The sequence below is a fragment of the Meleagris gallopavo genome, chromosome 16 (genome assembly GCF_000146605.3).
Source record: "Meleagris gallopavo isolate NT-WF06-2002-E0010 breed Aviagen turkey brand Nicholas breeding stock chromosome 16, Turkey_5.1, whole genome shotgun sequence".
Classification (NCBI taxonomy): domain Eukaryota; kingdom Metazoa; phylum Chordata; class Aves; order Galliformes; family Phasianidae; genus Meleagris; species Meleagris gallopavo.
Window position 1 is genome coordinate 11,664,830 of NC_015026.2, and position 17,172 is coordinate 11,682,001.

The 17,172-nt window shown below is 43.3% G+C and overlaps 1 protein-coding gene across 1 annotated transcript; it reads left to right on the top strand.

The window, feature by feature from the left end:
* Nucleotides 1–1,446: 1,446 nt before the first annotated feature.
* Nucleotides 1,447–14,780, top strand: FAM20C (FAM20C golgi associated secretory pathway kinase; the record flags this gene model as incomplete). The annotated part of the gene is made up of 7 exons (XM_010719679.2): nucleotides 1,447–1,562; nucleotides 3,324–3,439; nucleotides 10,498–10,678; nucleotides 11,266–11,375; nucleotides 12,436–12,517; nucleotides 12,996–13,055; nucleotides 13,631–14,780. Coding segments are annotated over 7 exons (918 nt in total), but the record flags the coding sequence as incomplete, so codon positions are not given.
* Between the last annotated feature and the right edge of the window lie 2,392 nt (nucleotides 14,781–17,172).

The window sequence follows — 17,172 nt, forward strand, 5'->3', positions numbered from 1 at the left end:
CAATCGACTGTTTTAAAATCTGGAAGGGAGGGAAAGTTATATACAGACTCATAATCTTCTGCCCAACAGAAATATCATTGCCTATTTCTTTGCATTTATGTTCAAGGCTCATTTCTTCATTTCTGAGGGGAATATACCCAGCAAGGTTGCTCTCCTAGCTTTTGTGCTCCTTACACAGCGCACTGTGTGACTTGCTTCAGGTTTTGGACTCTCTGTTTTCCTCCTTGTAGGTGCTATCCTTTTCCTTTCCATGTATGGTGAAGACAAACCACAATATTATTTTTTATTTTCTGACCTCCTGCCCCTCTGACCTCCCGTTATACTGGACCCATCAAATACCTTGGTGTTTGCCATTTTTGCCTTCTGTGATGGCAATAGTTCAGCACTTATCGTGGAATCATAGCATCATATTGTGGCTTGGGTTGGAAGGCTTAAAGGTCATCTGGTTCAAGTGCTCTGCCGTGGGCAGGGATACCATGGTCTTTGTGGAAGTGAGATGTGTTTTAATGGCTGCTGTGTATCACAGGTGATGCACGAGCTGTCAGCTGGCCACCTGAGACAGCACAGAATGAGAAAGAGCTTGGGAAAGTTATGCTTTCCTCTTCTAGGAAACTGTCCTCCCTTGCAGATATTCTACAGAACAGCTTTGCAGTCCATATTGCAAGTTTAAAACTTCAAATAGAATACGGTGCAGATTTTGGTGGGGCCCTGACATTGCATTGGTCAACTGCCTGAGTTGCTCCCCATCCAAAATCCATCAGGGCTGGAAATTGTCTAAAATAAGGCAGATTTGCTCCTGTCACACAGAGCTTTCTGTTTGCCATGGAGTTCAGTGTTCAATCTTTAGCCTTTCTCTTTCCATCAGAATGACATTTTTTATTGTTTCTTATGCTGAAGAAACAACAAATTCTGCATCTTCTCTGGAACACGGGCTTGTTAATGTTCTTTGAAACATGACATGTGTCGTGGCCGTCAAACTGCAATGATCCCATTTCTTCTGAAATGAGAAAAACATGTCACTTTTGGCTCCAAGAAATACAAAGACAGAGTTGTATTTTAGATAGGAGCTGCACGGCTCCCAGAGATGAAAGAAAAATGTTATTACTTTTGGAAATTTCATAATTACAGTTAATGATAATTTAATGAAATGGCATTGTCTTCGCTGCTATCACTAATGAAATGTTTGAGAGTGATAAAATAGATCTTGTTAAATAGAGCGAGAGCCTTGAGTGGAGGAGCTTGGTGACAGCAGCCTGCATGCACGAGTCTTGGGATCCTATTTTTTGTTACAGTAATTTAAAACAGAACTTGAAATGAAGGCTACATGACAAATAACGCGCACATGAAGTATTTAGAGGCCTTCCATTAAGCAAACAATACCGAGCCCCCGAACAACACGCTGATGTCTGAGTACTGCTCCTTAGAATGCTAACCCTTCATTAAAACACTTTCCTTGTTTTTCTTTGCAGGCAAACCAGAGAACAAGAAACCCCACCTGATTTTTTTTATTTCTCAGACTATGAAAGACATAACGCAGAAATTGCAGCATTTCATTTGGACAGGCAAGTAAAATGGATTTGCACTGAAAGAAAAAGTGGAAATATTGCGATAAGTTCATGCACTTGCCCAGCTCTGTAAATAAATTACTTTTAAAAAGGAGGAAAATTGAACAAAAGTGGGCAAAAGCCATGAATAAAAGAAACGGAAGGTGATGAAATGGTAGATTAATAATCTGGAAATGTGACTTGCTCCAGGAGTGAGAAACTGAGCAGTAAGTAATTCTCAAAAAGAAAGAGAAATGCTCTCAAAAGGAGGCTGAGAAATTAATTTTCTTTGTGATCTGCAAGTGCTTGTGGGGAGGAGCCATCTCCTGGGGAAGAGGTGGCGTAAGCACAGCGGGAAGCTGGCTCACTCCAATCAGCTCCAGGATGGGCAAATCCAAGTGAGGCATGGGGAATCTCCTGAGTGGTCAAAGAGGAGTAACTGCCTTAGAAAAGCAGACCAGGCGTCACAGCCAGGAGCTAGGGCTGTCCCATGTCAGGAGGGTATTTAGGACAGAGGACACTGATGGTCATCTCACGTTCCTGTTAGCTGAAAATGTCCTCCAAGCAGAAATAGTGTAGGCTGTGTTGGAAATGGACAGAGGACAGTCTCAGCCAGCCCACGTTAGGAGCAAGAATTAATTATTAATGAATTACTAACAAAAGGGCTGCAAAGCGTTTCATTGCACAGGCTGAGTTAGAACTGAGGCTTCTTTCACAGTCTGCAGTGCCAAAAAAGATCCTTGCAAAAGTTTGAAGCTTTGGGTCACAAATTGTTTAGAGGCGCATGGAGTATTGATGCCTTCTGGTTTGATGGTCAGGATGAGGGAACATGTCTGTGGGTGGCACAGAGTATATTGGCCATTAAGAGCCATCTTGGTCTCATTCTTAAAGGGGTCTTCTGTATTTTAATGTTGACCTTGGTGCTGATCCCCTCTGTTTTGTATTTTATATTGCCATTTTAAGCAGATGGTGCTGTAGGAAAAGGCATTAATGGAGTTCCTGCAGGGAGTAATGCTAAACATCCACATGCTAAGCAGAAAAAGCAGTTGCTACCCAGTGTAGAAAATCTTATCAGCAGAGTGGACATAAAAATCCCACCTATGGGGAGGCTTTGTATGGAGACTTTGCTCTTTTACTGTGTCTAATGGCACTGCTTCATAGGGAGTTTTTAATGATCTACTAAAGCTGGGGAGTTTGTGGTTGAGAAAAGCTCTTTCTCCAGCCTTTGCCTGTGGGAAAATGTTTAGTTTCAGTTTATATTGGTATGAGGGTACTGAAACAGGGAGGAGCAGAAGGAAACAAATGAAACAAATACTAAGACTGTCAGGAAAACAAACAAACAAACAAACAAAAGACTAGTTTTCAGGTTTATTAGATGGTGTTCATGGAAGACAGAGGCTGAAATCCCATTCCTCCAGTCACTAAAACATTGGTGAGCAAAACACATGTTGTGACAACTCTGAATTGGCACCAGGTGGACACCAAGTCCCTCCTGTCTCTTCTTTCTGGAATTTCATGTCACTGTTTTTTTTTCATGGGACAGCATGTCTCCACACTGCTCTGTGTCTGCTCCGTACTATGTGGGCGAGTCAGAGCTGATAATATTCATGATGCATTTTGTAGGATATTATCAGAAGGATGATCCAATTTAAAGTTGACGGGCTTCCTTAAAGGCCCCAGATTAACGTGCCTTCAGAGTGTAATGAACCTTCCCGAATCCTATCACTGCCATTGTGTTGTAATCCTTTACATAAACCGCCTCTTCTTCTTTTCTCCCAGGATCCTGGACTTCCGTCGTGTCCCACCGGTTGCAGGCAGACTGGTTAACATGACGAGGGAGATACGAGATGTGACTCGTGACAAGAAGCTGTGGAGAACATTTTTCATCTCACCAGGTAGCCTTGGAAACAGCACTGTGTTCTTTCTATCCCGTCGAACACGTACTTAAGGGAACGATGTGTAGATTGCTTAATTGCTCAGATATTTCTAATAGAACTGTCTTCTAGACCTTTGAATAAATATAAATGTGGAGACACTGCATACAAAGAAGACTTTATTGTTTTGAATTGAGTGCCTTTCCCCTTGACAAATTATCCACAGAGACAAGCTTTTATTTTCACAAAAGCAATGTACTCAACAAATGTTTTACACAGAGCAATTTCTAAAGCAATTTCTTCTGTTTCTCTTTCTGTTTACCCAAAAGCTTATTACTCAGCCTATTAGTTATTTAGACCTTTTTTTTTCTGGTGCTGTGTGAGCTGTCATTTTTGGTGGTCGTATGCATTTATTCCTTGTTTTTTACTGGAGGACCAGAACCTCCTTTTCTCAGAGTCACATACCTCAGTTTTTATTACAAGAGGAGCCTGAAACAAAATGAAGCTGATGTGTAATGTTTCCTGCTTGCAGCTCACATTCGCTGCTGCACAGAGTCTAGAGTAAAACTGATCTGAATTGGTCCCAGCCCTTGAACCTGCTTTGAGGACTGGCCCAGGAGTCATTATCACCCCTGTTTGTAATATTCTTCTCTCTTTCACAACATCTGATGGCCCTAGCCAAGGACAGAGCTCCACAGAGTGGGAGCTGTACAAACACAGGGTAAAAGTCCATCCTGCTCCCAGAATATACAAAAATAGGTAAAGACAGTCAAAGGGAATCCTCTGGGGTGTTGAAATGTTGAGGTTAAGGCTCTGAATTAAGGCACAAAAATACATACTTACGTATGTTTGTGGAGAAAGGATATACAGGGAAATGCTTGATGTAAAAGCTGTGTCTGTGTCTGCAGAGCTTAGCTCGTATTAGTTCAGCTGTGTGCAAATGTGCATTCCTGAACTTGGGCTGTGACTTGTGTAACAGGAACTCTGGAGTAGGAATCTCCAGGGCTCTCTCCTTCCCTCGGTGTGCCTGGCCAGCAGCTGCTTAGCCCAGATCCCTGAAAGCAACACCCAAAGCCTTCAGCACAGATTCTCCCATGGCAGCAGTGTGTTACTGCAGCTAGCTGGGAAGCAGAGCCATTCTGCACAGCATTCTCAGTTTTTAGTGTTTATCACACTATTGTGAGCACCAATAAAGTCATTATTGTGGCTGTTATTTTTAGCTTAATATTTATATTTGGCTCTGCAGGATATGGTTGAGCAGACTGTTATTCATTCCAGTAACTACAATTGTGCAATACATTACATGATTATGAGATGTTTCACCTTCCCCATGTTATACGTGCCCCAGTTGTGCCCATATGACTGATGGTGTTCACAAACGTGGTCTGCAGGCACACTGCATACCCAGCCAGGCACTTCTCTCACTCCTTTCCTTCTATCTCTCTCTGTCTACGTATGTGTATTAGTATATATATATATATATATATTTTTTTTTTTTGCTTGATTTGTTTTCAAGCAAATAATTACCCATGAAAGATGACCAAAAAATCTTGCAGCTGTTTGTGCACACAAGATATTTTGGCTCATTTGAAATATAAGACGTTTTACTTACATTTTAGCCAGTGAGACAAGGATTAGTAGGCTTGCTTGCTTTTTAGTCTTCCTGGGTTCTATATCGAGGCTTAGGGGTGAACTTGAGTGCTTTCTGAGAATTCCAAAACCATGCTTGTCTATAGAGCAGCTGCAGCAGCTGCAGCCCAGCAGTGCAGAGTGAAAGCTGCTGTTGGATGAAGATAAGGATCTTGTCACTGCAAAATTCCAGACGGCCAAAGGATGATCCAAGCATAATCCTTTATTCAAATTTATTTGGAGGCTTTCGATAAATTCAATTAAAATATTTGATGAACTATGAATCAGGCTTTCCTGGAGAATAAACGCAATTGTTTTTTCTTTTCAATTTTACATTTTCAGAATCAATGTACTATGTGCAAATCATGTTGGTTACTTGTCAGAGCTCTTCCTTCCAAAGCTCCTATTTAATTAGTAGGAGTCTCATTAACATATGCCCAGCCTCCATCTTGTATTTCATACTGACCTTAAAAGGCAGACGTTAATTAATGCCTAATGAAAAAGTGATGAAAGTCCTAAATTAAGCAATTAGTTGCGTAGTGCTACATGGATTCTTGCAAGAATCAGTCTGCACGCAGCCATACGGCCACTGAGGCCCCTTTGGGACTGCCTGGTGTCTCTGCATCCCCCTCCCCAGCTGTGTCTGCTGACAACGGCTGCTCATGGGGATGTATTTGTTCCGCCAGCAGTGTGTCCCTATCCACACAACAAGCACTGAATGTAGTTCATTATGTACAGAACTCTCCCCCTTGGGCTGGGAGACCATCATTTGCAGTGAAAACCCTTCAGGGATTCGTTATGAGCATTGTGACTGCTGACCAATACACGGTGTTTTTGCGTAGACTGGCAGGAGGTATGTTAGGAGGGACCTTCCTGAATTTCCACACTTGTTCCGGCAGAAATGGAGATCTGTTCCTTCCAGGCAGCTCAGGCAGGTGCTGCTGCACAGCACGTGGTGCCCTTCTGTCCTTCCCTGCGTGCAGGCAGGGCTGGGGTCAGGCATTGCATTAGGCTGCATTCAGAGAGATAGCAGATTGCAGAATAGTGCTCTTCCAGGCAGTTTGGACTGAACATGAGAAATGGAATTAGGTCAGTAATTATTTAAATTAATTTTACATCCTTTGCAGTAGGGCAGACTGCAGTAGCCCTGCTACTCTTACAAATGAATGGTAATTTGCTAGGAAAAAAGAGACATATTAATGATGTCAGCCTTCGTTTTGGAAGTAATTGAGGCAGCAGCTTAAAGAAATCAATGTTGCACAGCTAGTAAGCACTATGTTTTTCTTCTTATTAACCAATTCCAAGGGATTCTGGTTTTTTTTTTCCCTCTCAGCAAACAATAGCTATTCTGAATTAGCTATTATTTTGAGCAGGTAAATGAAAGATCTTTTCATGCATTGCATCGGTAAATATTCAGGGCTCTTTCCAGTACTTGAATTGCACAGGCTTGCTAAATGTCCTCTATTAAGAGTCATGCAAATCTCAGTAAAAGGATTGCTCTGCCAAGCAATTTGCTTTAAGGTATCTCCACTTGTTCCTTTTCTTCCCAAGAAGAGTTATGGTTCGGCTATCAGAGCGATGCACAGAAAACGTGCAGATGAGTACACAGACACTGCTTCTTAATTGTCATAATTAGTTCAAGTTTTGATCACCAAATGTGGTGATTTTTGTTGGATTTCATTATGAATTGTGTCCATCCATCCTCAGATAATGGAAGACATTTGCAATACTGCTCAAAATTCACTTGCTTCCGCTGTGCTTTGAGGGAAACAGGTTTTTTGTTTGTTTGTTTTTAATGAAGAAGGGGTTTACATGTTACAAATTCAAAGTATTTGAACATTTCTGTGTATGTAAACATTCCTTTCTGCTTTGGTAGTGCTGCTGCTGCCATTCCTGCACGCAGCCCTGGCGGCTGCTCCTGCTGCTGCTCTTTGGGGCTCTCATTGCCTTCCAAAGGCCATGCCCTGCTCCGTGTGGGGCTCCTGTTGAAGCGCTGGGTTTGTGTCTCTGGCTGGAATTTCCCACTCAGCGTGCCCCGCAGAATGTGGGTCACCTACTTAGGCTTCCAAGAAGCTTGCTGCTGCACCTTGAAGCCCTAAATGAGAGCAGTGTCTATCTTTGGTACCTCTTGATTTCTACATTTTTAAGAAGCCTTTAAAATGAGTGTATTTCCCCAGATAATTTAGACTGCTTCATCTCACTCTCTGTACATAAGTACTAGGATAGACATTTCAGCATGTCTCTTCTGTATCCATCAAAAAAGTTAATCTCGTTAATGATCACTTGAGATCCAGCACTCTGTCACCTCCACTATGCCCAGAAATCAGATGGAAGTGACGCAGAGTGAGTGCTGTATGTCTGAGAGAACACCAGCTGTCAGAAAAGGCATTATGCCTTTACCTCATGCTTGCTGCCCTAATGACAGGCTGCATCCTGCCGCGGCTGCGCTCCTGTTGCAGCAATGGGGCTCTGCGGGAAAGTCAATAGCTGGAGGGGCACGGCAGGAGCAGAGCAGCCCATGTGCCAGCTGTGTCACCCCTCAGCAGCAGCAGCGTGACAGTGGAGATAGCCCTCAAGCCTTCCTGAGATTTATCTGGGTTCCAGTGTATGATTACTGTCAGATGGTTAGTCCCAGTTGGCTTCTGCTGACAATACCAAGCAGGGCTTCATTGTTCCCCAAGTTAAATTCCGAAGCAAACTATTAAACACAGTATATATCTTCCCTGCTGTGCAAAATGCTGTGTTTATTATAATTCCTTTTTCTGAAAGGTCAGATTTGCATAGTGTGCAGCAGAGGCTGCGATAGCGCAGGAGGGGCATCTCTGTGTGCCTTTTGCTCACTGCAGAACCCATGCAGCAGCAGATAACTGAGTGCCAACCTCCTGCTGCCAGCTGGGAAGTCAGGTCACCCGGCCCCTGGGAGATAAATTGTCTCTGGTGATCTAGATAAATAAGAGCGGGTTCCTTCCCTGCAAAGAGCAGCAGGTGATGCTGACATAGCCAAACTAAACAGGAGCCCACCGCAGCTTCGATTCCATGCAGACACTGGCTCTGGCTGCAGCTGGGGAGAGCCCTGCCCTCCCACCGTGTTAGCAGGCACTGGGAAATCAGGCATCTCTTTGTACTTCCTGATTCTTCTGTGCTAGCCTGCAGCAGGCACAGCATCTGTATGTGATTTCTTGTAAACCATCCCTTGTGGCAGCCCGGAGCCCCTTGAAACACTTTGTCTGCAATCACTTCTTTTCAAGGTATAAAGCACAGATGTTTTCCCCCGTTCTTTGCTGGCTGAACATATCCCAGCCCCCCTAACCACCCGCCCGCTCCTCCTATCCTCAGACCCACTGCAGCACACCGTGCTGCCCGCAGGTGCTCCACAACTCTGCACTTTCATCCTAAGAGGTTTGCAAGGAGGCATGAAGCCCTCTTGGTTTTGCCAGGATGATCAAAGGCAGCCGAGGCACCTGCATTAGCCCAGGGGTGTGTACATCAGGGCCGCGCTGCAGGAGCCCTTGTGGAAAGGGAACCCTTGAGCGATCATAGGCTGCAGGGCCGCGAGCCCACAGTTTGCATCGCATTGGGGTTCTTCAGATGTTGACTTTACACTTGATTTTAGGCTAAGAGAACGAGTGAGGGCCACTGAGATGGTTCTGCAGCAGCTGGTGTACAAGGAGCTGAGGGGTTCGGCTTTGTTTGGCATGGGAAGGAGGAGCAGGCCTGGTCTGAGGGACCCAGGGCCAGCCTGCAGCCAGCACTGCGCTGCCCCTCTGCCTTCTGGTGTTTCTGATCTTCATTTTCTTTTCTCCCAAGTACTTCTCTTTCAGTCATTTTCTGGAGTGAATCGGGCTTTAACGTGAGAATGTGAATACACTGTTTGGGCAGGAGTTGTACCTTAGGACAGACACGTGGGCAGCCCTCAGAGCTGTTCTCAACAGAGGGATTTGAAAAGTGTGCGCCCAGCGTAAAGTAACCATCGATTTGTAATGGACAAATCGATGACCATCGATAGAGGCTGCAAAGGAAATCCTGACTGAAACTGTCAAGTAGTAAATCATCAGCCATTTAGTCTGATTATTTGGGGTAATTCCAGGGTTAGCAGTCAGTCCTATGCAATACAGCTAATTAATGCAACCAAAGCCATAATGAGACCTTATTGCTGCTCCACCTCCTCCCACTCCTCCCCCAGCTGCAGCCCCACATTGTTTCTCTGTTCCTCTTATCCCTGTGGCGTGGGGACCACGTTGCTCCTTGCCCTCTTTGCTCCTTATCTCCCTTGTGTCGCACCAGCAGAGTTCCAAATCCTGTATGCCTTGCCAGCCCTAGGCTGGGTTTGCACACATATGTGGGCTGGGAGGGACAGACATCCATCCATTGATGGGTGTGCTGCGGTGGCAGTGTGCCAGCCTGCCTTTCTGAGCCACATGCAGCAGGCAGAAGCCAACCTCCATCGATACACCAGCCCACCCTGCCTCATTTACACCTGTTTACTCCTTCTGCAAAGAGAGTAGTTCTGAAGAAATATTTGAATTTAGAAGGAACTAGGAAGCAAAGCGACTTTTGCATTTGCGTGCTGCCATAAGAGAAGGGCACAATCTCCCTCTAATGACATTTGATGTGCATGCAGTAATTTTAGGAAGAGTTGTTGCACACCAACAAGCTGAGCATCATGCTCTCCTTCTTGGTCATGGTTCTGTGGGAAGTGAAGGGGTTCTTATAAAGGGGGTCTTATAAAGGGGGGGTCTTATAAAGAGAACCAAGAGGGGTGGTTCCTCTTGTTACAGAAAGTGTGGTGGCAGCTTTGGGGAAGTCTTAAGGTAACACACGCTCCAAAACATGCTGCAGGTCCTTAGTCTTGGTTGCTGGGGTAATGTGACTTGTGGAGGAGAACATTTTTGTTTGGGATGTGTGCTGAAAGATTTACATTTGTGCTATTTTCACCTTCTCCATGCACCCCCACATCAGTCTGCACGCTAGGTAGCTCTCCTCAGTAAAACTGCCAGTTTTCATCCCAGCAAATAAATGGACTAAATGTTGTTTTATGTTCTTTAAAACATAAGTCAAGATTTTAGGAGGTGGCTTAATTTTGGTCATGTGTCATTGCTCAGCTGCAGGACTTGGGGCTCCAGCCACTCCAGTTAGCATAGGGCAACACATGTATGCAAGAGGACATATCAGTCTGGGGCTGGGAGGAAGAAAAAAAAACATATATTTTGTGGTTTTGGAATATAAATAACATGGAAACAGTCACAGCTCAGCATAGGGCGTGATCCCAGCCACTGAAATAAATCAGTCTTTCTAGTGGTTTCAGCGGAAGAGAACTATGCATGGTAGCAGCGGGTTCTGGGTCAGAGCTTTACTTCTGCTTAAGTTTTTTCACGTACAGCAGTGTTTTTGTGAATTCTTGAAAACTAATTTAAGAGTAGGTTTTAAAACTGTTTTCCTTTATTTGTCAGCCAACAACATCTGCTTCTATGGAGAATGCTCCTACTACTGCTCAACCGAGCATGCCCTGTGTGGAAAACCAGATCAGATCGAAGGGTCTCTAGCTGCTTTCCTTCCTGACTTGTCCTTAGCTAAAAGGAAAACCTGGAGAAACCCTTGGAGGCGTTCCTACCACAAGCGCAAGAAAGCAGAGTGAGTAGTACTGAGCAAAGTTCACCTGCAGCAAATGCCAAGAGGAAGATTAAGCAGTGCTTTCTCTATCTCACTTAGTGTGCTGTGGTGTAGGAGAACATTTGCATTTCTTCAGTGGCTCCAGCTCCTAGGAGGGGAATACTTGCAATTTCAAGGAGCTCTGGACTACAGTCCTGAACCTGAAATGACCTTCAGTGTCTCTTTGTGGGATAGATATGTGCAATGGCTTTCGACAGGATGCGATGGGACCTGTATTATGTCCTATCAGAAAAAGGAAGATTCACTGCTATCAGCAGCCTTAAACAAGTCCCAAATGTTTTCACCATATGACTGATGATGCAGCTGGTCTCCTAAATCCTGAACCTGTTAACCGCATAGTTTTCTGTCTTGTGATTTTCTTCCTTTTTCATCAGTCACAACCTTTATTGGTTGCTTGCAATACTGAAAGCAGCCTGAGGAATCTGCTGCCTCCTCATGCTCCTGCCCTCAGTTGAATACAAGTAAATCCTTGCAAATCAACAATTTGTTTTTTAATACTCAGTAAGCTTTGCATGTCACATAAAATATTGAAATATTGGCTTTTCCAGATGGGAAGTTGATCCAGATTATTGTGAAGAGGTTAAACAAACACCCCCGTATGACAGTGGGACCAGAATTCTGGATATAATGGATATGACAGTTTTTGATTTTCTAATGGGTATGTTTCATCTCTTTCAAAAATTAAATGCAACATTTAATTAGAATAAGAACCATTTCTTTCTACACTGCTCTGCATAGCTCAGCAATTTGCTAAAGCACGGTTGAAGCTGCATTTACAGTATATGCCATTCTAGATGATTATGAGAAAATGCACATTTACATGGTTATGTATTCCCATCAGTGCAGATTAAAGGAACAAAGATGTTCAGGAGTGCACAGTGATAAATGCAGGTCATGCTAGTCTCCTTCAAAGCTGCCAGGGGCTTCACAATTTGCTGTGGTGAGCGCCTTAGCACAGTTATGTACAGCTCCTGCATACCCTTGCAAAGACTGCTCAGTTTTGGCACGTTGCTTTCATCCTGCAGTAATATTCCCTGCTGCTTGCTCTACAGACTTGGAGGTTGGGACTGGGGGATGGAGAAGTATTGATTTGTCACAAAGACAACTGTGGTATGCATCAGAAAGGTTAGCTAGCCTGCTCACAATAAATTAATTATTAACAAGAATTTAACAGTGACCTATGCCAAGTCAGAGGCTAACACTGAGACATTTGTGTATGTAACCTGCCCTGCTGCACCAATATAACTGCAAGGTGTCAACAGACACACTTGGTCCTTGAAGACAAGTGAGCAAGGACATAGCCTCTGCCATTTCCACTACTGAGATCTCTGCAATAGACTGCAGCAGGAGAGGCCAAATCACAGCTCAGAAGCCATATGCAGCTTCTAGAAGTGACTCAGGATCCCCGCTATGAATCTAAAACTCCAACTTGGCACTAGTGCTCTACATAGTGACCTTAAAATGGAAATCACGAGTCCATCTGCCATGGATGCCCAAAGCAGTACCAGGAGCATCCTGCTCCGTATATTAGACTGTAGCTTTTTATTTTTGGCTTTCCAGGCAGCCAGAAATTTAGAAAGAAGTTCTTAACCAGAAAAAACAGTTTGGTTGTGGATCAAATGCATTAGTGAAGTCATATGGATTAATATCCCTATTTCAAGAGTCCATTTCCCCCTGTAAAGCTAAACCTTAACAAGAATGGTCTTTCTTCACCATAGGTAACATGGATCGACATCACTATGAAACCTTTGAAAAGTTTGGAAATGAAACATTTATTATCCACTTAGATAATGGAAGAGGGTAAGGGCCTTCAATAATCTTTTGAACAATCTTTGGGCAAACTATTTACTTCACAGTAGCTATTATGAGACAATTTTTGCATCCTGTAATTTATGAATTATTAGCAATTACTGGTATAATAAGGCAGTATTAAAAGCCCCAAAGCAGAACCAAATTCTTGCATGCTATTGGCTGCTCAGAAACGAGTTTTCCTTGTCCATTCCTCATAGTTTATAAGGAGAGCAGCTTAACAGAGAAGAGTACAAAATAAATATTTGCATCCCTGTTTCAGAAAAGAAAAACTGAAACCTGCCAGAACTGTGTCATTTGTTCAGAATAAGTGGCTGAACTTGGAGTCCAGATTTTCTCAGTGCCAGTCCAGTTAAGCAGAACATACACAGCTATGAGTTTTATACTTGCATTTCCTGAAATGAAAAGAGTTGTGCGAGTGAGTCTTTAAAGCAGCATTTGTCACATTCTTCTTCTTACCTTTAAATAGGTTTGGAAAATACTCCCACGATGAACTTTCCATATTGGTGCCTTTAAACCAGTGCTGCAGGTATGTTTCATCTCTGTAGTCATCCTCCATTTTGTACAGATTTTTCAGCTAGTTGGACTGAAATATTCAAGTGTGTCTTCCTCTGCAAACCATGGAGACGGGATGCTGTGATCCTGCCTGGTGAGCCTGACCTGAGCTGTCCCTGAGCATTGGCACTGACACGCTGAAGTGCTTTACTGAATTAAGATCTGCCAGCAGGAGTGTGGCTCTGAGCTGTTGTGAGAGGCTCTGCTAAAATATGGCTTTATTAAGGCAAAACTGAAATCAAGGGTGAACTCTTCCCTCAGCTTGAGTGTTTCTCAAAGGTGTGTTCCTCAAAGCCCATGGCCAAGAGTTTTGAGGATGAGTGATATCTAGAGCTTCATTTTGCCTGACAGCTCCTTCTCTGCAGGCTCCCAAATATCACCAGCCAGGTGAAAATGGAAGCACACGTTTGGAATATGACGCTCTTAGCATTTCAGATCACATAATAACATTTGTTTGCTATCACCTCTGTGACAACAAGCCTTTTACCCTGTTGAGATCAACAGTGATGAAAACATTGATAGAGATCTTTTTTCTCCTTTTTCTCTTAGAATAAGGAAGTCTACCTATCTGCGATTGCAGTTGTTAGCCAAGGAGGAATACAAACTCAGTCTCCTGATGAAGGAATCTTTGCTAAAAGATAAAATTGCTCCCATTCTCTACCAACCTCACTTGGAGGCGATGGACAGGCGGCTGCGGATTGTCCTCAAGGCTGTTAGTGACTGTATAGAAAAGGATGGTTATGACAATGTGGTTGAAAATGACTTTAACGCTGATGTTAACACTGTTGCGACCGAGAGGTAGTGAAATCGCAAGACTACGTTTTTATCAGCCAATTAAAGAAGATTCAAAAAGGAAAAAAAAGTCTTGCAAAAGACTGGTATGCCACTTTGTGAATTCAGTGAATTCAGAAATGAGATATAATTGTTCCCAGAGTAGGTAAAGTGTAGACTCTGCAAAGGATTAGCTCATTAAGAAAAATAGGTCTAACGTGATGCTTTTCATTAGTTCCCGAGAAGAGATTATGAAAAGGTTGAGAAAATACTCAAATCGTCGACAGACAGTGGTCTGATAGCAAAACACCTCCTCTCCTTTTTGTATAGCAAGGAGGCCTTTACTTAATATTTTGTATTTATATATGGTATATCTATGAACCCCCAGACCTGCCTACCAAATTTAACGAAGAGGGACAGCATAGTTTTGTGACTCACACTTTATTTGTGGTGACAGTCCACTTAGGATTTTGTGTTAACCCTTTAAGTGCTCTAATCCACTGTATCTTATTTAAATTGAACACTTTCTTTATTTCCAGCTATTCAGCATTTAAAGGGTTAAGGCATTACAAACTTTTAAAGGCAAAAAATAATACTAATAATAATAACAATAAATACAGTGATTACCAGAAGGGAATTTCACTAATTGTGCATTGACAGGAATACTTGAATGTTGGTTTTACAAAGTGATGTAAAATGACAAGTTGTACTATTTATCCTTAAGGAGGTGGCAGCTCTTATCTTTCTAGACTATCATAGCTGAGCTGCTACTTTTCAACTTTGCTTTTGATAGTTTTGTGTAAATATATACATATATGGGTAAAAAGCTGTTTTCAGCAGCTCTAGGCTTACTTTTGCAGCATTTTTGTGGAATTGTTTGCAACGTGGTAAAAGTGCAATAAAGATATGGCAAAATGTGTAGCCATCATGTGTAGAGCAATTCATTTGTCATTGCAGATCTCGTACAGAGCACAACTTTTCCTCAGCCAAATTATCCAGAAGTAGTTGTTTAACTCCCATCCCCTTTTGTAGCAACAGCAGGTTGAGCTGAAGCAGGGAATTGGCAGCTAATGTTTGTTACAACTCTGCTAAGGACCACAGTGGTAAAAGTAGTTAATCTTTCATAGGAAAGCATTTTTTTTACTATCATTTCAGCATCCCTTCCTCTTGCAATTATAGCTGTAAAAGCAGGCTGTGCAGAGCATCTCAAAAAGACACATTCCCAGAGGGTTTATATGCATCAATTCCTCTGGCTTGGGGAGCAGAAGCCCTGGAGCAGTCCTGGAAATCTTAACCTAAATTATCAATATATGCAGTATTTTCAGGCAAATAGTTTTGAATCACGCACAGCTGAGCTCACGTAACGTGTGTTGAGACTTTCAGGCCAAAAGCTAGCTGTAAATTGTAGGAGAGGTGTATCTGACATGTAAAAAGATGGCATGGTACAGAAGGAATCCCTCACCACTCCTTTGGGCGGAGGACAGGATTTATTATGACAGTATTCATCACAGTCATCATTCACAGCTGTCATTTCTTTCATTTTATGTCTCTCTTCTCAAGGGTTTGTAAACATACATTTTAAAAGCTTGTAGCCACACAGCCTAGCAGGTAGGCATTGCAGTGTAACCCAGCAGTCTTAACACGATGAACAAAAAGAACAGCCATGCAGTCTTATTCACTTCTGAAGTTGATATATAATCACTAAAAAATGTCCTTGTTACTGTTTTACTCCCCATTTCCAATTCCCATGACCCTCACAAACATGGTATGCAAGGAAGACAGAGCAGCTCAGACACTGCAGCTGTCCATGCACTTGGAAAACTGCTGTGTTACCCTGTGGTGTTTTACGCTTCCTGAGATCCAGCTGTGGTCTGAGGATGTGCTCTGTGTCACGGCACTGCCATTCCCTCTCCCTTAGCCTAAAGATGCGATATATAGGATTGCAAGAAGGAGAGGTGGGTGATGCTTATTTGTTTGCATCCTTCGTCCCTGAGGGGTTACAGAGGACCGCCTGTGTGTCCTTACTCTCTTTCTCCTTCAGCAAAATCTCAAATTCTCTCCCTTACTCACTCTGCAGTGCCTGGCTGCAGTTTTCCTGCAGGTGCAGCTTTTCCACACTGTGAGATTATGAGGCAAGGACAATAAAAGCATCTCCTACGGGTGCAGTTCTGCTTTCTGCTCCTGGGGTCGGTGCAAAGCTGATGTACATTTGGAAAGCAGCGCTTGGCAGCCTCTGAGCTGCCTCTGAGACAGCAGACGTTTTCATTCTGGAGAAGCTGAGTTGTAGGTCAGGAGCTCCTGGCAGGAAGGAGAGGCTGGAGAGTCAGCAGAAGATAGGAACTCAGAGACATAAACTCACTGCTATAAACCAAATGAGCAGTGTTTACGTAGAATAATTAACTGAAGGTTGCTTATTTTTACCTTACTGTAGGCAGGCCCACTGGGTCTCCAGTTTCTTTCCTTAACTTCAGCACTTCTCTTTTCAGGCTCTGTTTTACAACTGGTTGTAATACAATCTTGGGTTACATCTGTTCTTACCTAGCTCTCTACATATAATTCCTATATATTTAAAGAAAAGCTAAGAGGGGCTCCCCTTTAGGATGAGACTTGCAAACACCTTAGAAGAAGATGTTAGCTAAGAAGCTGGGAGACATTTCCCTTCTCCTGGGCCTCAGATGATAAACTGGGGTAAATTAACCACAGCTGAGCAGTGCAAACCCAAATACAGGTCAAGGTGCTTATACAGTAAGTGGCAGCAGCTGAGCTCCTGCCCTTTGTAGGGCAGAGGGAGCCGAGGATTTGGGGCTGACCCAGAGGGCATTGCTGTGTGGAAGGGGTGATTGATTAATTAAACAGGCCATACAGCTCAGTACGGTTTGAAGGCCCCTTTGCACGAGGACAGCCCATAGCAGTGGGGTCTCATGGAGCAGAGCGCTTCTGCACGCCATGCAGCAGCTCAGCGCGGTGCTCCCAAAGGGCTGTCACTGTGCATTAGGTCAGTAATCCGGGAGCTAAGGAGGATTAGCACGAGGCAGTGTAACATCTCTTTAGGAGTCCTACATATCTCTCAGACAAAAAGATTTGCTCTAAGGAGATAAATAAATGTCAGAATCCAATTGGTTTGTCTCCGACTCTCAAAAACAGTGTAGCAACAGCATCCAGACAATCACAGATAGAGAAATCTGCAGTCATCTGTCAGGAGCGTTCAGCACAGTAAGTATAGTATGCACAGTAAATAACAGATAAAATAGATAATACACTTCTGCAAGCACCTAATTACAACTGCATCTGGCAGCCTCGAACAGCTTACTGTATTCTCC